The 19926-nt window shown below is 62.3% G+C and overlaps 6 protein-coding genes across 6 annotated transcripts; 2 read left to right on the forward strand and 4 right to left on the reverse strand.

The window, feature by feature from the left end:
* Nucleotides 1–46: 46 nt before the first annotated feature.
* On the forward strand, nucleotides 47–1475 carry CHLNCDRAFT_139764 (hypothetical protein; the record flags this gene model as incomplete). Its single annotated transcript, XM_005843839.1, has 6 exons — nucleotides 47–166; nucleotides 372–495; nucleotides 608–793; nucleotides 926–1036; nucleotides 1159–1283; nucleotides 1392–1475. The coding sequence occupies 6 exons, from the start codon at nucleotides 47–49 to the stop codon at nucleotides 1473–1475; spliced, it is 750 nt and encodes a 249-aa protein (XP_005843901.1).
* A 325-nt stretch (nucleotides 1476–1800) lies between these two features.
* Nucleotides 1801–5134, reverse strand: CHLNCDRAFT_139765 (hypothetical protein; the record flags this gene model as incomplete). The annotated part of the gene is made up of 11 exons (XM_005843902.1): nucleotides 1801–1851; nucleotides 1989–2053; nucleotides 2156–2407; nucleotides 2542–2599; nucleotides 2902–2978; nucleotides 3167–3241; nucleotides 3335–3646; nucleotides 3775–3941; nucleotides 4063–4125; nucleotides 4281–4384; nucleotides 4610–5134. The coding sequence occupies 11 exons, from the start codon at nucleotides 5132–5134 to the stop codon at nucleotides 1801–1803; spliced, it is 1749 nt and encodes a 582-aa protein (XP_005843964.1).
* Nucleotides 5135–5959: 825 nt separating this feature from the next.
* Nucleotides 5960–6945, reverse strand: CHLNCDRAFT_27518 (hypothetical protein; the record flags this gene model as incomplete). The annotated part of the gene is made up of 4 exons (XM_005843903.1): nucleotides 5960–6231; nucleotides 6322–6414; nucleotides 6487–6609; nucleotides 6711–6945. The coding sequence occupies 4 exons, from the start codon at nucleotides 6943–6945 to the stop codon at nucleotides 5960–5962; spliced, it is 723 nt and encodes a 240-aa protein (XP_005843965.1).
* A 470-nt stretch (nucleotides 6946–7415) lies between these two features.
* CHLNCDRAFT_49185 (hypothetical protein) lies at nucleotides 7416–10581 on the forward strand (the record flags this gene model as incomplete). The annotated part of the gene is made up of 14 exons (XM_005843840.1): nucleotides 7416–7632; nucleotides 7706–7920; nucleotides 8273–8334; nucleotides 8468–8523; nucleotides 8629–8755; nucleotides 8877–8949; nucleotides 9088–9181; nucleotides 9270–9379; nucleotides 9479–9565; nucleotides 9670–9718; nucleotides 9852–9925; nucleotides 10026–10074; nucleotides 10199–10296; nucleotides 10426–10581. The coding sequence occupies 14 exons, from the start codon at nucleotides 7416–7418 to the stop codon at nucleotides 10579–10581; spliced, it is 1467 nt and encodes a 488-aa protein (XP_005843902.1).
* Nucleotides 10582–11565: 984 nt separating this feature from the next.
* Nucleotides 11566–13760, reverse strand: CHLNCDRAFT_7951 (hypothetical protein; the record flags this gene model as incomplete). The annotated part of the gene is made up of 11 exons (XM_005843904.1): nucleotides 11566–11653; nucleotides 11775–11831; nucleotides 11945–12028; nucleotides 12167–12220; nucleotides 12408–12477; nucleotides 12591–12668; nucleotides 12787–12925; nucleotides 13031–13131; nucleotides 13224–13309; nucleotides 13391–13488; nucleotides 13647–13760. Coding segments are annotated over 11 exons (969 nt in total), but the record flags the coding sequence as incomplete, so codon positions are not given.
* A 707-nt stretch (nucleotides 13761–14467) lies between these two features.
* CHLNCDRAFT_32953 (hypothetical protein) lies at nucleotides 14468–19780 on the reverse strand (the record flags this gene model as incomplete). Its single annotated transcript, XM_005843905.1, has 21 exons — nucleotides 14468–14691; nucleotides 14764–14882; nucleotides 14986–15099; nucleotides 15193–15277; nucleotides 15405–15511; nucleotides 15635–15758; nucleotides 15917–16035; nucleotides 16162–16294; nucleotides 16448–16589; nucleotides 16769–16907; nucleotides 17055–17316; nucleotides 17492–17585; nucleotides 17717–17804; nucleotides 17953–18111; nucleotides 18237–18368; nucleotides 18485–18593; nucleotides 18738–18806; nucleotides 18958–19045; nucleotides 19208–19269; nucleotides 19372–19491; nucleotides 19673–19780. 21 exons carry the CDS (start codon nucleotides 19778–19780, stop codon nucleotides 14632–14634), a joined length of 2433 nt encoding a protein of 810 aa, XP_005843967.1. The 3' UTR covers nucleotides 14468–14631.
* Between the last annotated feature and the right edge of the window lie 146 nt (nucleotides 19781–19926).

Raw genomic sequence — 19926 nt, forward strand, 5'->3', positions numbered from 1 at the left:
AGTCACTCACGTAGCCTTGTTCTTCTTCTTCCTGTGAATACGCAAGATGAACAAGGTTTCTTATATCGATGTGGAGATAGTGAGGAAGGCGGTAAAGGCTCTGTTGAAATTTTCCCGCGGCGAAGACAAGAACAGCCTACTGGAGGAGGATGAGCTCCTCTACCTGGTGCGCAAGAACAGCCCACGGCAAAGTGCATGCATGCCGAATTCCGAATGGCAGAGGACTTCCATCGGCGTGTGCTCGTTTTTTGCCGGCTCCGAGCTGCTGGTGTCAGTGTGCGCATGTTGAGAGGCTACCCTGGCGTTGGGCTCCGCTGCCGGCGGGCCGCCCATCGCCGGCGCCCACTTCCACCTCCCACGCTGCCGCGCAGGTCATTGCGTTGAAGAAAGTCCCGCAAAAGCCGCGGCATGACAAGCCCATCCGCATCCCAATTCCACACCCCATCTATGTGGCGGAGAATGCGGAGGTCTGCCTGTTTGTGAAGGACCACAAAGGTGTGCCGTCTCTTTCGTCTCTGCCGCGCTGGCATGGTCCAGGCAGGTTGCCCACAGCGGGTGCGCCTGGTGATTGACATGTGGGACCCAGCACCCCCTCCGGCGGCTGCAGGCGAGGGGCACAAGGCGGCCAAGAGCAAAGTGCGGGAGGAGCGGGTTGCGGGCATCTCCAAGGTGGTGGGGCTGAGCAAGTTGCGCACCAAGTACGAGAGCCACGAGGCCAAGCGGCAGCTGTGCAATAGCTACGACATGTTTGCAGCAGACGAGCGGATACTGCCGTCACTGCCCAAACTGCTAGGTGCGGGCCGTCGGGACCAGACCATGGGACGCACTCTGGTTGCTCCCAGCCCAGGTTGCTTGTATTGTATCACTCCAATGAGCCCGCAGCGCCTTCCTCATTCATCCTCGTTTGCCCCACCCATGCTGGCAGGCAAGGCATTCTTCAAGAAGAAGAAGCAGCCGGTGCCGGTGCGGCTGACGGGCAAGGACTGGGCGGGGCAGATACGCAGGGCTTGCGAGGCGACGTACCTGTTCTGGTCAGGTGCGAGCTTGCGCGCATGCACTGGCTGCTGCACATGCTGCTGCATTGGGTGTCAGATGTGCACGGCTGGATGACTGTACGACACGCGCCCCCCCTGTAATGCCCTGCTGTTTGAGGCACAGGCGGCAACAGCCTGGCGATCAAGGTGGCCAGATCGTCGCAGAGCGAGCAGCAGGGCGTGGAGAACACGCTGGCCGCCATTGCAGCCGCAGTAGAGAAGGTGCCACGCAAGTGGGACGGCGTGCAAGTGAGTAGCGGCGCGCGGGGCGCACGGCTGCCAGCCTCAGGCCGCTACGCTTGGAGCCGCCCCTCTCCGCCCCTCCCATTCGCTGCCTGCTGCTGGTGCCCTATGCAGGCGGTGTTTCTGAAGACGGCAGACAGTGTGGCGCTCCCCATGTACCAAGTGCTGCCAGATGCGCCGACCAGGATTGACCAGTAACGCGTGAAACAATTAAAGAAGAAGCAGGAGCAGAACCGGAAGCTGTCAGGACAACGGAATGTAACAAACAGTTGGTAGTAGTAGGTATCACTCATCAACATCACTGATAGGCTCGTCATCCGACTCTGGTTCTGCGCCCATCCTGTCAGTTAGGGATGGCGCGGCGGCAGGCCCCGCTGCTGCAACAGCAATGCCGCTACCAACAGGCTCAGCAAGCGGTGCTCCTGGTAGCGTGCAAAGCGCGGCTGTAACCCTGCAAGAAGATATGTGCAAAGCGGGCACTGGATCAGTGGTCAATTGTGGGTAGCTGGCAGTTGATGCAAACTCACATAGTTTGCACCCGGGCGCCAAACTCCTGCTGCTGGCTGGGGCCCCACTGCGTTGGCGGCAGATGACTCTGCATTCGCAGGAACCGAGTTGGCAATACACACATGTATGGATGACGCGGTTTATGATGCCACGGTTTATGAAGTTGAAGCCGAGCATTCAAAATGGCCCAGTCGGACAGCTCACCAGCAGGGAAGCTACCAGCTTCTGGATGCAGCTGGTGCCGTCCCTCCACACGCCCGCCATGTCAACTGCACCGTGGGGAGTGGCAACGCTCATGATGTCCCACCTGCCGGCTCTTCATTTGCATTCTGATGGCAAGCTCAGCCACGCACACACCCCTCCCTGCGCACCTGCGTCGCGCTTGGTGGCATACCGCTGTGTAAGTTCCAGCATCCTGCCCGCCGGCATAGCCATAATCTCTGCCTGGACATTGCAGCTGCCATTGTCCGGCAGCTGCACGGTCTGCAGTGCTTTGGCCACACAGCCCACGTCCTCGGGGCGCTGGCCTGCGCTTGGCAGCGTGCCTGGCTGGTGGTCAACATAGAACCAGGTGATGCTGCTGCAAGGGCTGTTCAGCCGCTTGTCGTACGGGCCCACAATGGCTGCAGCAAGAGAACACAAGCTTGCAGCGGTGTGGCCGTGCATTGGAGGCAAGAGCCAGCTCAAGTGTTTACAGACTCAAAACCTCGCGCACATGCCAGAACATGTGCTGGTGCTGGCGAGCATACTGGCACACCTGCAATGTACGGCTCCGCACCAGATGCCTCATCGCGGTGGTGGTGCTGCTGCAGCACCTGCACCACAGCAAGGCAGGGCACACAGCACCAGTTGCTGTCCCATTACAAGCGCATCCAGCTCATTGCCTTGGAGCTGCCCAGCAAGAGCAGCACAACAGGGACGTGCCTGGTTATATATATCTATCGTCGATGGCTGTGTGGGGAAGGTGGGGTGCGAGTGATACCAACCCACAACCCTGCAGCAACGAAGGGGACAGCGAGAACAGCACAGCATCCTTGACACTTTTACTTTGGCGTCGATCAGGTGGAACTGTCCTAGGCAGACCGGTTGGAACTCACCGCATGCCCGAATCTGCTACCTGCTGCCGCATGCGCCATTCATCCTCTGGATCCATTTCTACATTGATGCTGTCATCCTCAGTGGCAAGCTCACGCACTGGGTGTGCGTGAAGCACACTGCAAAGTTGGACATCCCGAGGCGAGCATTGCAGATACAGTCAACTGAAAGGGCAACATGCTCCATGGCAGCATCCACCACAATAACCGTTGATCCTCCTCCAGCTCCTCACCTGATAGTCCTGGTTGTGGGCTCGAATGTGCCTGCCAGCATGCCGATGACCTCACATTTGCACAGGTGGGCATGGAGGTCCATGATAACAACGGCCGCCGGGGAGACGTACAACGCGTACGGCTGCGCGCCTGCACAAACAAGAGATGTCGAGACAGCAATGTTAACTCTAAGACCATGATCGTATAGCCCACGAGCAGCCAGGGTGCAGATTCGCAGCTAACCTGGCGCTCCTGGCGGGCCCGGGCCATACGCCTCCAGCGGCTGCAGCGCGTGCTCATCATCTTGGCCCAGCGCTGCATACCGCGGCGGCTTGTGCACCTGCCGGCGTGGTCTTGACCGTGAGTAGTCGCCCAGCTCCCCCTGCTCATCAGGTGCCGCAGGGGCCTGCGGGTTTGCTGCCGCCGCTTGGCCAACGCCTTGCCGTGCCGCTGCTGGAACCGCCCCCTCCTCCGCCCTCTTAGGCCGGGCAAACTTGAGCTTGAGCACATTGCGGTCGCCCTCCTTCACAGTTGCTGACATAGCCATGGAGCCGCCTGGACAGGGACACCAGGGGCACAAGGGGGGGCAGCATGAAAGGGTCACAAAGGGCTTGCTGGGCCTCCAGCTTGACATCCGGGGGTGGGGTGAGCATCCAACACATTGAGCCACCCGTGCACTGTACCTGTGAGGTCGCTGCTGGAGTCTACCCGGGCTCGCTTGGGTGCGGGAGCATGCTGCCGCTCGCCACCAGAGAGCATGGCTCGTGGTGGGGGTGCGGGTGCAGGTGCACCGCTGCTGCTGTCCCCCATTCGCCGCTTTGCCAGCTCCGTCTTGAACTGCTCCAGCACCCTGCACCCAGGCCATTGCAAGCAAGGCGGACTGGTTCACAGCCCACCACGACCATGCATCTCGTATTGCTGTAGACACACAAATGGGCACGCAAACTGCTGCAACTCGCCTGTTGTTGTACCGCACAGTCTTCCACCCGTCGTCAGCCTTGCGCGTGGGGTTGACCAGGCGCTTCAGGTAGATGCTGCAGGCAAGCAGGCCAGCAAGACAGCCGGGAACGGAATGGGTGCCGATGCTGAAGAGCAGGCAGGGGCCACTTGTTATGAGCCAGCAGGCGGTGGCCGGCCAGAACATGGTAGAGAAGCCGGGGCGGCAGGTCGCCCTGCTGCCTGATGCCACCTGAAGGCGGAGGGCGACTCAAACACCATGTGCTGCCCTCCAATGGCACTGGAGATGCGGCCATCCGGCATCAGCGTCGCCATCTGCTTCATGCCCTTGTAGTCCTGCAGGCGGCGGCGCGGGGCGGGGCCGCAACGGGTTGGGGGATGCAACAACGGAGCAGAAAGGTCCCTCCCATACACAATACCCTGGCATGTGGGCAGCTGGAGTTCCAACAGCACCAGGCGCCCCAACAGCAGCAGGGGTGCTGGGCACTGAAAAGCGGCAGCTGCTCTGCGGCGTCCATCACCATCAACACAGGACGCAGGCACAGCAGGGGGCCGACTCACAACTGACAGCACATTATGGCCCGGCTGCAGGATGCCCTCCTCTATCAGCAGGCGCAGCGTGATGCCCCCCTTGCCCCCCGGCTTGCGCGGCTTGGACGCCTTGCTGCCCTTGGTGGCAGGCGCTGGCGCTGGCGCTGCCGCCATGGGGGCCACCGGCGCCGTCCAGCTGACCGAGGGCGTGGGTGACGGCTGCGAGGCGGCCGTCACCGCCGACTCGGGGCGGTGCACTGCCGGGCCGTGGTGCCAGGCCAGCGCCGCCGATCGCCCCTGCGCCGCGTGCTCCTCCTCCGACTCGGTCGCCTCGTCCTCCACAGGCTGCGCATGCATCATGACTGGCTTGCCAGGCGGGGCCGTGTGGACGCCCGGCAGGGGCGGCAGCAGGGTGGCAGCGGCAGTGGAGGCGGCAGGGGTGGGCAGCCCATTCGGCGCTTCTGGCCAGTGGTCGTGGTCGTCAACCAAGATGTACTGCTGCTGCTGGTACATGCCTGGGGGTCCCGCCCCGTGGTGGTCCATCAATTCCTCCATCTCCTCGCTAAGCGAGCGAGCGAGCGCGGCGGCGCCGGCCGAGAGCGGCGGCGCGCACAACACTGCCCTTTCGCCCGCCACGGGCGAATGGGACGTCCCCGCTTCCTAGGAAGACTCGCCCACTGCCCAAGTCGTCGCGCCTGCACACACACATACACATTAAGTTGCTGCAGTGCGTCCAGCGGTTGCTTCGCCAGCGTCAACCTGTCTCCAAGTTGTGCAGCTGAGATAGAGTAGATCGCAGTTGGCGGCCGTCAGACCTGAACTTCCCCTCGCTAGCACGCCTCAGCGTTCTCAGAATGTGGTGAAAGATTCGCTTGGATGAACAACCGCTGGACGCACTGCAGAGTAGATACAAGAAATGTGAAAACTGGCGGCCGCCGCCTCAGCAGCTGCTGCCATGCGGCTCCTGCCCATGCGGCGGGGGTGAGCAACGGTGGCCAGGTACTCCATAACTCCAGTGATGACCAGTGGGTGTGGGGTGGGGGTAATGCCGATGAAATGAGGGTACCATGCAGCCTGTCCGTTGGTACCATGCAGCCTGTCCGTTGCGGGGGACGATGGAGTTGGCCAAACAATCCTGGCATGAAGCCCGTGGTATGCACACCAACACATGTGCTCCTGGCGAGAATTTGCTGCCATGTTTTGGGTATTGGGCCGCACTATTTTGATGCGGCGTGACGCTGGTGCAACCTTATGGGCGTATGAAGGAATGCCCTTGGCAAGGGGTGGCTAATGTGTAACGCAAATACACCGTACAAAAATGCGCTGAGAATATTGACCAAAAGCAATGCAGGGTAAGTGACAGGTGTTGAAACACACCAATCACAAGCAGTCCTGCTTGGTCACTAGCACGTGCAGCGGCAGCCCTCCTAGCTTCTCGCGGCCCCGGAGCTCCGGCAGTTCGATGATGCAGGCCGCCTCCAACACCTGGCCGTTCGCCTTCTGGATAAGCTCTATGCCTGCCCGGAGCGTGCCGCCTGTTGCAATGAGGTCATCCACAAGCACCACCCGCTGCCCCTCCTGCACCGCTCCTTCATGCATCTGGATTTGGTCGACGCTATACTCTGTGGTATACTCGGCGGAGATTGTGGCGCCTGCAGGCAGGGTTTACGCACTCGGCGACCCGATAAAACATGTGTCGTGTGAAATGAATGGGCTCAGCAGTGCAGCAATCAGAAGCTCACCAGGCAGCTTGCCGGGCTTCCTCAGAGGCACAAATGCACAGCCGAGAGCGATGGCCAGGGGCGCGCCGAAAATAAGGCCTCTCGCCTCGAAGCCTGCAGATGCTGGTGTAGAATTCACGCAAAAAGTGCTGCAACAGGTGTTTACAGGAGCGCCGCCACAATCACCTGCCACCACGTCGACTTCCATGCTGCGATATCGCTCGACCAACATTTCGATGGTGTGCTTGAATGCGGCAGGGTCGAGCAGAATAGTGGTCACATCTTGAAACGCTATCCCAGGCTGCAGCACTCCCGTGATCAAGTTGAGCGGCAGGCAACGGGGAGGGAGTGCGGTGCGGCGCCGCGCAGGGCAGGCGCCTAGCGAACCAGCCCCCCACCGCACTCCGGACTCGCCTTGGGGAAGTCTGGGATGACTCGGATTGCCTCGCTGATGAGCTGCAACAGGGATATGGCCGGAGAGAAAGGCAGCAACGCAAGTTGTGCGGTGCTCGCTGGTCGGCCAAGGGTACCCGCCGCCCACCGCCCGCCGCCCGCCGCCCACCGCCCGCCGCCCGCCGCCGCTACATCTCCCAGCGAGGAGCGGCAGAGCGTTCCGTCAACGCGCACCTGAGTCCGCGCATCCATTCTGAAGCGTGGCAGCAAGCTCAGCGAAGGTTAGCCCGAGATGTCACTGATGCCACAGCAGGGAGGTTACTATGTATACTGTGCTGTGGTAAGTCGGTCACCTGTAGAGTGAGTTGTGATGAGTCGGCTGCTCTGTCTTGTCCTTGTTTGTACCTCGGCTGCTGCGCTGGGTTCTAAGTGCTTTTTGGGCGGGGACTGCGTTAATCTTCATCTCCCCTGAGCAGCTCACCTTCGCCTGCGCGTCCGCAACACGACGGCGCAGCAACCCGGGAGGAGGCCGCCCCGCAAGCAAGCGACACCGCTCAGCAGCCCTTGGAGCTTAGAGTGCCGCGGTCGACCGGGTTCCTGGTGAGATGCCCTCTGCTGATGGGGGTGCCAGAGGGCATGGACCTTCTCACTCCACCATTCTTCACCTAGCCCACCCTGCAGAAGGGAAGGGTGCTGCAGTTTCGCCGCCGACAGGGGGCAGCATGTCGCCGGCACCCGCCGTCGCCCCCGCGGCCGCCGACCTGCCTATCGAGGGGAAGACTGTAAAAGCCATCACGCTGCTGTCGTTGAAGCGCACGCATGACCTGTTCGTCTCCAACCACGGGCAGAAGGTCCCGGTGGACGAGGATGCGCAGCGGGTCAAGATTGCCTGCAAGGTGGGCAGCAAGGCAGCGTTTCCCGACGCACCCTGCTGGAGAGGTGGCTGCGCCCACCCCGTCTTCTGCGTGTTGAGTCTCCAACCCCGTCGCTGCCCTTTCCCAATGCAATGCAGATGAGGGACGAATACAGCATGTTGCAGGGCTTCAAGCCGCGAGAGGCGGCTGCAGCAGGTGCCCGTGGCGCAGCAGCCGAGGCCGCGGCTGGCAGGTCTGCAGCGGCGGCGGCGGCAGCAGACAGCAAGTCGCACACCGCAAAGCTCATAGACTCCATCCCGGCGCAAGCGTGAGTGCTACAGCTGTATCTGCCCCGCGCGCCACCTCTTGTCCAGTGTGCACTTTGCTATGCAGCTAGTGTTGCTATGCAACTGTGTCAAGTTGCTTGTGGGTCCTGCCCGTTGCCGTGCGGCCTGCAGGCCAGCGGCAGCAGCATCAAAAGGCAAGGAGCTGGTGGTGCACGGCGGCCCAGCCGGCCCAGGCAGAATCACGGCCGAGGCCAAGGCGGCACTGGGCGGGACCGTGATGGTGCCAACAGCTGCAGGCGGTCAGGTGAACAATGGCGTGCAGCCGTTGCTGTATCCCAGCCAGTCCTCAGCTTCTGTGCCGCTGAAGGGCTGTCCTTGCGTCTGGCGCAGAAGGAGTACACTCCCTCGGCGGCCATCGCGCGGCGGCTACCCAGCAAGTGGCCCAGGCCGGTGTGGCATGCACCCTGGCGCATGTACCGTGTCATCGCGGGGCATCTGGGGTGCGCGACTTGCCGCCTGCATGCAACTGCAGCAGGCATTCCGCAGGGTCCCAGTCAGCTGTATGGTGTTGCCTGGGGGTCCCATTGCCGCTAAGCGTTCAACTCAACTCAAGCCTCAGCTGCACCATTGCAGCTGGGTGCGCTCCGTGGCCTTTGACCCCAGCAACGAGTGGTTCGCAACTGGCTCAGGTGCAACAACAGCTAGGCAGCAATGATGTGCAGCTACTTGAAATCCAGGCCCGGTGTTAATACCATTGCAGTTTAATTTACAGAATGCCTTCCCCCACCATTCAGCTGATCGCACCATCAAGATTTGGGATACTGCCAGCGGCCAGCTGCGGCTCACGCTGACGGGCCACATTGAGCAGGCACACCCTGCCGCACCACTGCACGACTTGCCAGCTCATCAACACATTTCATAGTACTTTGTTCCTGTCTGACATTGTGTGTGCTTGCTCTCCATCTTGAGAGTGTGATTAACATGTTTTCACGTCGCTTGCTTGGCCTGGCATTTGTGCGCAGGTGACGGGTCTGGCTGTGAGCGCGCGGCACCCCTACATGTTCTCCTGTGGCCTGGACAAGATGGTGAAGTGCTGGGATCTGGAGCAAAACAAGGTGGGCTCTGCCGCGGCGTCTTGTGGCATTCGCCCGCCATCTCCGAGCTGTGTGAGTCGCACAGAACACATGATGGAGGCCGGGTGTGTGGTGCTGCCAAGGGAGACTGGGGTCCATGTGCTCAAACGTGTCCTGTAGGTCATTCGGAACTACCACGGCCACCTGTCGGGGGTGTACAGCCTGGCACAGCACCCCACAGTGGACATCATCATGACTGGAGGCCGAGATGCAGGTGCAGTGCATGTTGCACACCGTGATTGACTCCCGATCTACGGGGTGCCTGTCTAATGCGGAACCTCTCGCCCTGGTGCCCCCTGCAGCATGCCGCGTGTGGGACATCCGCACCAAGGTGCAGGTGCACTGCCTGAGCGGGCACGAGGATACCGTGTCAGCCATTCTGGCAATGCCGACAGATCCGCAGGCAAGCGTTGTGTGGATGATATTCGTGGATGCCTGGATGATTGGTTACTGGCAACAACATGCCGCGGCCCTTGCTGAAGGCAGTGTGCATCTGGCGTTCCCTGTGCAGGTGGTCACGGGCAGCCATGACAAGACAGTGCGGCTGTGGGACCTGCGCATGGGCAAGACGCTTGCCACGCTGACGCATCACAAGAAGGTATGGTAGGACATTGATTTGGTCCATGCCTTTCGTGGATTCCGCAGCAGACAACTCAGCATGCCACGTCCTTAAACCGCTCCTCTTGGTCCTCCTGGATGCAGGCAGTCAGGGCGCTGGCGGCATCCCCCACAGAGCACACGTTCACCTCAGGTGAGCCCAGTGTTTGCCTGTTTGGTTTGGTTGGGTTTCGTTTGGTGTGATATGGTTGGCATGCAACTGGCGGCACCATCATTCCGCCGTTGCTGCCTCCACAAACTCGGTTTGGCGGCCCCCTTGTCCCCAGGCGCCGCGGATAACATCAAGAAATTCAAGTTGCCGCAAGGCGACTTCCTGCACAACTTCTTGCAGCAGCAGAGGGTGCGCTGGCACATGCCAAATGCGATGCTTAGGAGTGCTCATTGCTGCAGAGCCAGCCGTCGACAGTCTCTTGCCATTGCTGCTGCCCCTTTTCATGCAGGCAATCCTCAACTGTATGGCAGTTAACCAGGATGGAGTGCTTGCAAGCGGTGGGTGTTGCTCAGTATGGCAGGCTGCCATCCATTGTCGGGCGTGGTGCGGACCTGGGTGTGGCACCTGCGTGTATGTCCCCCAATGCCACGACTGTGTCACTGCCCTGCCTTACGACTGCAGGTGCCGACAATGGCAGCCTGTGGTTCTGGGACTGGACATCGGGCAATAGCTTCCAGCAGCAGGATACCATCGTGCAACCGGGATCGCTGGACAGTGAGGTGCTTATGTGGGATGGCTTGTGGTTATGGTGTGGCATCATCCTTGATGCCTCGCAACAGCCTGGATGGACAGCCGACAGATGCAGCAGGCTTAACATTCACGGAGCTGCTGCCCCACTCCACGTGCAGGCGGGCATTTATGCAATGTCTTTCGATGTCACCGGGTCACGCTTGGTGACGTGTGAGGCTGATAAAAGCATTAAAATGTGGCGTCCTGATGAGAATGCAACACCTGACAGCCATCCCATCGTGTTCAAGCCGCCCAAGGACATCAAGCGCTTTTAGGGCAGCCTGCACTCCCTGTGCTGCGCCAGAAATCCCTGCCTGCGAGTATTGTCACTGCATTGCAGCAACCGTGAGCGGTCGGTGCGTTCCTGCTGTTCTTTTTGGACTTTTCCAGGGCGCAGTTGCCTTGCTGGCATTTGCAACGATTCATTGAGCAAACTAGCAGCCGGCATCTGTAACAGAAACAAATAGGGGGCGGATTGCAAATCCGCTGGCTCTTCCAACGCCATGCGTGCCCTCAGTGAGCTACTGAAGCATGGCATCAGCTGTGGCCTTGGTAGCCGTGCCCGCAGCCCCGCCTTGGCCGGCAATGGTGCCGCTCTGCGCTGTGGCACCTGTCAAATCAGTAGCGCCTGCATTGGCAGCAACTGTAGCTGCGGCTGCCTGTTGCTGGATGCCGCTGGCGGTAGTGGCCACCGCGTGTGCGCCAACGATCTGCTGCCCAGCACCTGTAGCAGTTGTGGCTTGCTGCTGTCCCTGCACACCTCCTGCAGCCTGCTGCGCAGCGCCTGCTTGAGAATCCACAACCATTGCCGGATCAACCCGAGCACCCGCCTCGGCCATCTGCTGAGCGGCACCTGCACCGCCAGTCGCCACGGTAGCATCCTGCTGGCCAGCTGCTGCCCCAGGATCTGTGGCAGCAGTGGCTGCTTGCTGCCCTTGTATAGCTGCAGCCGTCTGGACAGCGCCAAGCGTCGACGAGGAGGCAGTGCCGACTGCTGTCCCTGGGTGCTGGCCTTCGCCAGTGCTGTCGACAGCTTGCAGCGCTGCAGCCTGTGCCACGGCCAGCTGCTGCTGAAGGCGGGCAGCCTCTGCTGCAGCAGCCTCGGCGACTGCAGCCTCTTCTGCAGCAGCCTTCTCCGCCGCAATGAAACCACGAATCATCAACTGCAGGACATGTTCACAAATAATACAAGTGTTTTTTTGTGTTGCCAACAGCTGCTTGCAAGCCATTCACAGAGAGCCCACATCACATATCAAGCAGATCACCTGTGGTTCGTAGATGCGAGTAAACAGGCCCTTCTTCAGCAAGTCGTTCACTACAGCAGGATCACTCCAAACCAGGCGCTGCCTGCAAAACAACAAGGAAACCTCAATGGAAGCGACCGATGAACCGGCAGAAATGCAACTGCAGCAACTACAACATCAAGTGAGAAACGGGCAATGCTGGCCCTGCAGCCAACCAACCGCACCGGAACCAATCCATCAGCTCTGTGTCGTTTTTCAGTGATGCCTCCAGGAAAGCCATCCTGCAGGCCCGCACATATTGCACCTACGTGGCACACAAGCTCGACGTGCAAAAATAGCCTTGCCGTCATGCATATGCAATGACAGACAGCCCTGGCAGTGACTTCCGACGCACCTGTCAAATGGAAGGATGAAGCAGCGCTTGGCATCCTCCTCCGTTGGCGCGCAGTCGCAGCGGTCGCGACGAGATTTTAGATCACTGCAAGCGGGCGCTGACAGTACTTTGAGAGCAGAGTACGATGCCACCATGAAGCAGTTGCAACAGCAGCTTTGACAGTGGCAACTCCTCCATGGGTTGGCGGTAGCAGTACTTGCATTGCTACACCCATCGCCGTACCTGAACCTGTTGTACGTGAAGTGCAACACAGCCGCCTGGTCACTGCTCCACTCCCTGCATACCAAAAGAGAGAATCACATAAGCACGCTGATTTGCCCAGAGGCTCAGCTGGGACCAATGCAGGAATTAGTGGTTTGAGCCAGTGAGTGCTTGGGGGTGGTGGGCGCGTTCTAGTAGCTGTTTGCAACTGATTCAATATTGGTGCCCAGCCTGTGTAAGCCCCACCCTCTTGCGCACTCACTTGGGTGTCTTGACATACGAGTGCCACCGGTGTGCGCCATTGGGGCGCATGCCATGCTGAACACGCGCCGCTGCACAAGCGGGAGGTGTGTGTGTGTGTGTGTGGGGGGGGGTCCTATGGATGTGAGGAGTGGATGTGCGTTGTTGCCCGTGGAATTGAAAGGAGTCCTGGCTTGGTCCCCACCTGACTTTCCGTTGCCATACGTGATGAAATAGTTGGGGTTGCCGCGAGCTACCACGCCATAGGACTTGAAGTACAAGTCTGTAGCAAATTGATTGCTTCGAATCAATCATTTTCTTCATTCGACCAAAGAGACTCCAGCGCAGAGCCCCCGCAACTTTCAAGTTGCCAGCAACAGTTGGTCAACATGCCACCGCACCTGACACCACGTGCGCATAATTCTTCTTGAACATTGTCACCTCTAGGAACGGGTCCACCACATCATCCCGCTCCGGCAGGCTTTCATAATTGGGGAACACCAGCGTGTCCACATCTGCTGGCACCTGGCCCAGCACCTCCTGCATGCAGGCCCAGCGAGACACACCACCATTGAACCTTGCGCATTGCAGGGTGGAGCAACTGCAGAACGCACAAGTGGCACCCCCGCTCTCGAATGAGTGCACCTGAAGAGAGTATGCTGGCGAGCCGGAGGGATAGATAAGCTCGTCTGTGTCCACATGCAGTAGCCAGTCAATCCCATCTTTCAGAGCCATCTCAATGCCAACTGCAAAGGACAAAGGGCATGCAGCACTGGTTGCAGGAACGCCAAGGCTGCGCAAGCGTGGAATCACTTGCCACGGCAATGCAGACACCCACCCTCCATGTTAAGGCTCTGCAGGACAAACAGCTCATGGTTGCAAGGCTTGTGGAAGAAGGCCGACAGCCACGACTCCTTCCAAATCCTGCAGGAAGTGCAGCAGCATGCATGAGAATCCTTGCGTCCTGCGACCTGCAACTCGCACGGGCTTCCATAGCCGGTATACCTGCTGTTCTCATGCCGCCGCCGCAGCTCAGCATCACGCAGCACAACCGTGACGCCTGGCAACGCCCGCAGCGCGGCGACGTTGTCGGCGCGCGCCGCCTGCAGATGCCAAGGCCCAAGCGAGATGACAATGAGCAGAGCATGTTGCTCATTCTCCGAGTGCACCCCAGGTGGCCAGCAGCAGATGGCCACCGTGCCGCCACAGCTCTGCCAACCCAAGCAGGCAGGCAGGAGTCGAGGCAGGAGCAGCCTCGCACCTGCCCATCGGCAAAGATGTAAAAGGTCGTCACCCCGAGCGCCTTGTGGTAGCTGATCCAGATGCGGATTTGCTGCAGCGAGTCGCTGGTGGTGACCACAAAAGCAATTTTGGGCACTTGCGCTGCGAGCTGCTGCGGCTTCCAGGGCTGCCCGCCCAGGTCATGTGGCAGCGGCCGCCGCGGCTTGTTTGATTGGCCCAGGTGCTGTGCAACGCTGAGCTCCAGCTTGGGGCGGTGCAGCTGCTGCGCCATGAGGTCGCGCTCCCTGTGGCATAGAACGACGGAAGCGGCAAGAGGAGGTGGCAAGGAGTTGGGTTTGGGCCGGCACTCGAGTCTTTCGTCATGTGGTGGCGGGCCGCACTGTGGCGGTTGGCGTGGTTGGGCGGGAGCGGGGCCGGAGCCCAGGCGGCGTGGGGCGGGCGCAGCGCAGCGGTCTGGGTCCACAGCAGAGCAGATGGTTGGCGTGTGCAGCGCAGCAGCAGCAGCAGGGGCTCACGCTCCGCCCGACAGCACCAGCTCCACGCGCTCAGAAGAGTCCCTGGAGCTCATTTGCAGAATTCCAGCAAACAGGGCCAACATGCACACGCAGGCCACCAGCGCCTGGCCGGGCCGAACGCGGGCCACGTTGTGAAGCAAGCGCCCTGCCCCATTGCTGCCCTGGGCGTTTGCAGACATCGGCCTGGAGCGAGGAGGCATCGTGGATAATCAGTAGGTAATCAGGCCCCGATGATCTGGGCCATCCTCTTGAAACCAAAACCTGGCGTGCCCAGCTGTACACCCAGAGCTCCCCTCCTCTCCATTCCGTTTGTTGTACATGCTATTAACCAGAGAAGGTTTGCAGAGTCAGGAAGGTTTGCAGGGGTGAATGGGTTTTAAATGCGCAGTCAGGGGAGTGGTACAGTACATATGCGTGACAGTTGACATCTGGACGGGACTGGCTAGCGGGATAGGCGCGGGCGCCTGAGCGCCCTGGCCGGCATCGCCATCAGCCAGAGCACATCACGCAGGCGTCCTTGTTCTCCAGCGAGCAGACCATGGCGGCCATCTGCCGTTCGCGCTCCAGCTCCTCATCCAAATCTGCCACCACCTTCTTGGGCTTGGCTGCCGCATCCACCACGTCTGACGTCGCCTTGTTCTCCTTGGCCAGCCGCTCGCTCTTCCGGCGCTGCAGGGCCTGCTGGTCCACCGTGAACTTGATGGCGTCCGCAGCGGCCCTGCTTCTGAGGTAGTACATCCCTGCAGGTTCGATTCGGGTTGGGGATCGCGAAGAGGGGACTGGGCTCCAACAAACTGGCCTCCAAACCTGGCCCCGCAGCACCCAAACCCATGCCAAACCCACCCGTCTTCAGCCCCTTCTTCCAGGCGTAGAAGTGCAGGGAGGTGAGCTTGCCAAAGTTGGGGTCGCTCATGTGCACATTGAAGGACTGGCTCTGGTCAATGAACGCGCCGCGGTCTGCAGGCCGGGGTTGGGCGCGGCAGGCTCAGCAGGGCCGGCACGCGGGCGCGCCAGGCCCTGCCCCTGGGAGAGGCCACGCCCGGCACACACCTGCCGCCATGTCCACCAGCACACGCTGCTTGATCTCCCACACCGTCTTGTAAAGCTCCTTGAGGTTGTTGGGGATGTCCAAGTCCTGGCGGAGGTGGGAGGGTGGGGGGGGAGGGGGTCAGGCAGCAAACAGACAGGGCCTGCAGCTGCGCGTTCCGCTGGGCAAAGGGTCCAATGCTCAACAGTCATCTCAGAGCAAGCGGCCACCTCACCGCCACGCTGCCGCTGGCGGCCACAATCTCGTTCTTCACGTCGGTGTCCCACAGGCCCAGGCGAGTCAGGTCGTGCAGCAAGTGCTGGTTCACCACAACAAACTCACCTGCAGCACAGGGGCACGTGAGGATGAGGGAGGCCAGAGAAGGGAGCCAGGAAAGGTGCAGAGGGAATAGCCTGGGGGTCGGGGAGTTTACACGACCGTGTCGAGCCGGCGGCGCCAACCCACCAGACAGCACGCGACGGACATAGATGTTGGAGGTGTATGGCTCGAAGCACTCGTTGTTGCCCAGGATCTGGCTGGTGCTGGCGGTGGGCATGGGTGCCACCAGCAGCGAGTTGCGCACACCGTTCTGCGCAAGCCATGGGCAGGCGGCAGGGGGCGGCACGTGGGGATGGCAGCCACAGACAGCCAGCCGGCCCGCGGGTGCAGGAGCCAACAGTACCAGCAGCTCTCTGCGCACATCATTCCCGCGTTTCCCCACTTCCCCCTCCTGAGGGGGCCGCTCACCTGCGCGATATCGCGGCGCAGGCCGTCCCAGTCCCAGCGGTCGGAGGGCTTGACGCCCCACATGTCGGGCTGCAGGATGCCCTTGCTCACGGGGCTGCCCTCGTACGTGCTGTAGGGGCCTGTGCGGGGGCGGGCAGCGGCAGGGAGGCGGCTGTCGGCAACCACGTTCCCCGCAAAACGATTGTCACCCCGCTGTTGCCCGGCCGCGGCCCCTGGCGCCCCCCAGCGTTGGCTGCTTCACCCACCCTCTGCCTTGGACAGCTGCATGGAGGTGCGCAGCGCGGCAAAGTAGATGGTCTCGAAGATCTGGCGGTTGAGCTCCGCAGCCTCGGGCGAGTCAAAGGGCAGGCCCAGCAGCAGGAACGTGTCGGCCAGGCCCTGCGCAGGCGGGGGCAGGGCAGGCACAAAGGGAGCACAAAGGCATCACGTCAGCTCCCGCTCGCGCTGCATGCGCGTGCCGGGCTGGCGGGCAGGGCTGCCCGGCGCCGTCAGGCCGCGGCCCAGCCGTCCCCCGGCCCAGCGGCAGCCGACCTGCACGCCCAGGCCGATGGGGCGGTGGCGCATGTTGGAGCGGCGGGCGGTCTCCACCGGGTAGTAGTTGACGTCGATGATCTTGTTCAGGTTGCGCGTCGCCACCGCCGTCACCTCCGCCAGCTTGTCAAAGTCGAAGTACCTGCGGGGGGCGGGCGAGTGAGCGGCCAGGGGACGATGGAATGGGTGGAGGGGAGGGGCGCGACGGAACAGGCAGATGGCGGCAGGCAGATGCCGGCAGGCACGAAGCCGCGCATCACGCCCTCGAGCCACCCCAGGCGACGCAGGCATGCGCGGCGGCCGTGCCACTCAGGACCGCACCTGCCCTCCGCGTCCAGGCTGCCCACCAGCTTCTTGCCCTCCCGCCCGCTGGGCTCCTTCTCGCGCACAAAGCGCGGCAGCGCCACGGACGCCAGGTTGCACACCGCCGTCTCCTCGGGGGAGCTGTACTCGATGATTTCTGCCACAGGCGGGGGGCAGGGTGGGAGGCGGAGGGCGCAGTGAGCAGGGGCAGCGGCAGCGCGTGCAGCGGCGGCAGGCCCGTCGAATCATTAAAAAACACGACGCTGGCGCCCGTGCGGGTCGCCAGCCGGCGCCGTCGCCCCACCGGTGCACAGGTTGGACGACTTGATGGTGCCCAGGTTCTGCTGGTTGGACTTGCGGTTGGCGGAGTCCTTGTACAGCATGAACGGGTTGCCCGTCTCCACCTGCGCCTCCAGGATGGCAAACCACAGCTGCTGCGCCTTGATGACCTTGCGGGCGCGCCCCTCGCGCTCGTACCGCGAGTAGAGCGCCTCAAACTCCTCGCCCCAGCAGTCGGCCAGGCCGGGGGACTCGTTGGGGCAGAACAGGCTCCACTCGCCGTTGGCCTGCGGGCAGCGGCGACGCAGCGGGCGAGGGGTGGGGTCGGTGGGTGGATGCCAGCGTGCACGGCAGCCCGGCAGAAGAGGTACCTCCTGCTGGCATCTGCCAGAGGCACTCATAGCACAGCAGCCGGGCTGGTCGTCCGGCTGACGAGTGGAGCAGCAGTGCGCCGGCGCGCACCTCCACGCGGTGCATGAAGAGGTCGGGGATCCAGAGGGCGTAGAACAGGTCGCGGGCGCGCGCCTCCTCCTTGCCATGGTTCTTGCGCAGGTCCCTGCACGCCGCGCCGACGCACAAGCACGCCCCGCTAAGTCCACCGGTGGCCCGGGCTGGCAGGCGCACGGGAGGAATAGCCCTTGCCGGCGACCAGCGCGGGGCAGCGCAACGACGCGGCGCGGCACTCACAGCCAGTCGAAGATGTCGGCGTGCCAGGGCTCGCAGTACATGGCAAAGGCGCCCTTGCGCTTGCCGCCGCCCTGGTCCACATAGCGCGCTGCAGGAAGCGGGGGGGCCACGGCGCGGCTCGGCGTGGATCCAGGGCGGCGGCATGCCCTTGCCGGGTGAGGGGCACGGGCAGGGGAGCCGGCGGTGTGAAGCGCCGAGCGGGTGCGCCTGCTGTGCCTGCCCGTGGTTTGGCTCACCGGTGTCGTTGAAGACCCGCAGCATGGGCACGATGCCGTTGCTGGTGCCGTTGGTGCCGCGGATGTAGGAGCCGGTGGCGCGGATGTTGTGCATGGACAGGCCGATGCCGCCGGCGGACTTGGAGATGCTGGCGCACTCCTTGAGCGTGTCGTAGATGCCTGCGGCAGCACAGCGCGGCACACGCGGCAGCCGTGGCGAGGGGCACCGCCAGCAGGCGCAGCGCGGCAACCCAGCATTGGAGAGCAGCCAGCCAGCCGGCCGGGCGGGGCGGGCGGGTGCGCACCCTCGATCGAGTCGTTCTTCATGCAGACCAGGAAGCAGGATGACAGCTGCGGGCGCGGCGTGCCGGCATTGAACAGCGTAGGCGAGGCGTGGGTGAACCAGCGCTGCGACAGAAGGTGGTAGGTCTCCACCGCTGCGAGGAGCACAGGGGGGCGGCCGGGAGGGGCATGTCAGCGGCGGCCCTGGGTGCGCGCGTGTGAAACAGGCATGCTGCTGGAAGCACGCACGCCACGCCAGCCCCCAGCGCACCCGCGTCCACATCCTCCAGGTGGATGCCCACCGCCACGCGCATCAGCATGTGCTGCGGCCGCTCCACCACCCTGCCGTTCACGCGCAGCATGTAGGAGCGCTCCAGCGTCTGTGCGGGGGGGCGGGCAGGCAGGCGGGGGGCAGGCAGGGATAAGGCGCCAGCAGGTCGGTGCCGAGCTCGCGGCGGGCGCCGCGCCGTCAGGTCTGCAAAGGCTGCCTGGCTACACAATTCTGCTAAAGCAATGGAGCCCACCTTGAAGCCAAAGTAGTCGTAGTCGAAGTCGCGGTCATACACAATCTCGCTGTCCAGCCGCTCCGCGTGCTGCAGGGCAAGGGGCGCAGCGCTGCGACGTCATCACATGCCGCTCGCAGCTGCGGGAGGCACGCCTGCCCAAATGACGGCGCAAATCATCAACGAGCCGTGCTCCTGGAACAGTAGCAGAGACTCGGCCCGGGGGGGGGCTTGTGCGCACCTCCATGATGATTTCATACACCTTCTCGTCTATCAGCGGCGCCTTCTCGCCGTTCTTGGGGTTGACATGGCTGAACATGAGCTTGACGCTGCGAAAAGGTCAATCCGCAGGGGCAGGCAGCAGAGGCAGGCAACGTTTGCGGTTGGCAAGGGCGGGTCCAGCCGCAGCACATGCAAGGCGCTGGGAAGCGCGCCGCCGCCTGCAGTGCGGCACGGTCGGAGGCCCCACACTGGCAGCTGGCCGCCCTTACGTTTCACTGAAGCTCTTCAGAGTGTTCTTGTGCAGGTTGGAAACGGCGATGCGGGCAGCGAGCTGCAGCGGGGCAAGAAGCAGCGGCGTGGGCGGCGGCGCGGCGGCAATCGCCAGCGAGCTGTCCCTGCTGCCGCCATCACCCGCATCGCCGCGGCCCCTTACCAGCGCATAGTCGGGGTGCGTGGCGGTGAGCGAAGCCGCGGTCTCGGCCGCCAGCTCGTCGAGCTCCGAGGTGGTGACGCCCTTGTAGACGCCGGTGGTGACCTTCTGGGCCACCAGCACCTGCAGGCAGCAACAGAACCGCCGGGAGGGCCGTGCATGTTTAAACCTGCGTGCCAGCCGGCCCGCCCAGGCGCTCGGCATTGCTGCCCCGCCCCATGAAAGGAGCGGCCAGGCTGGGCATGGTGCGATTGGCAGGGGGGAGAGGCCGCAGAGACAGTCCTCGGCCAGCTGCCACTCTCACCGGATCGCAGAAGTCGGGGTTTAGGCCGTATGATAGCTTGGAGATGCGTGCAGTAATTTTATCGAATGATACCGGGGCGAGGACCCCGCTTCTCTTCACGACATACATGGCCCAGAGTCTGCCGCGTCGTGCAGGCTGCAAGAAGAGTGCTGAAAGCGTGCAGAAGGTGAGGACGACAATGTAAGTAGACTCAGGAGAACAGAGGAGGAGGAGAGGGCGCAGCTGTCGTGGAGCGCTCTGTACTGTACCGCGTA

The sequence above is a fragment of the Chlorella variabilis genome (assembly GCF_000147415.1).
Source record: "Chlorella variabilis unplaced genomic scaffold CHLNCscaffold_26, whole genome shotgun sequence".
Lineage (NCBI taxonomy): Eukaryota > Viridiplantae > Chlorophyta > Trebouxiophyceae > Chlorellales > Chlorellaceae > Chlorella > Chlorella variabilis.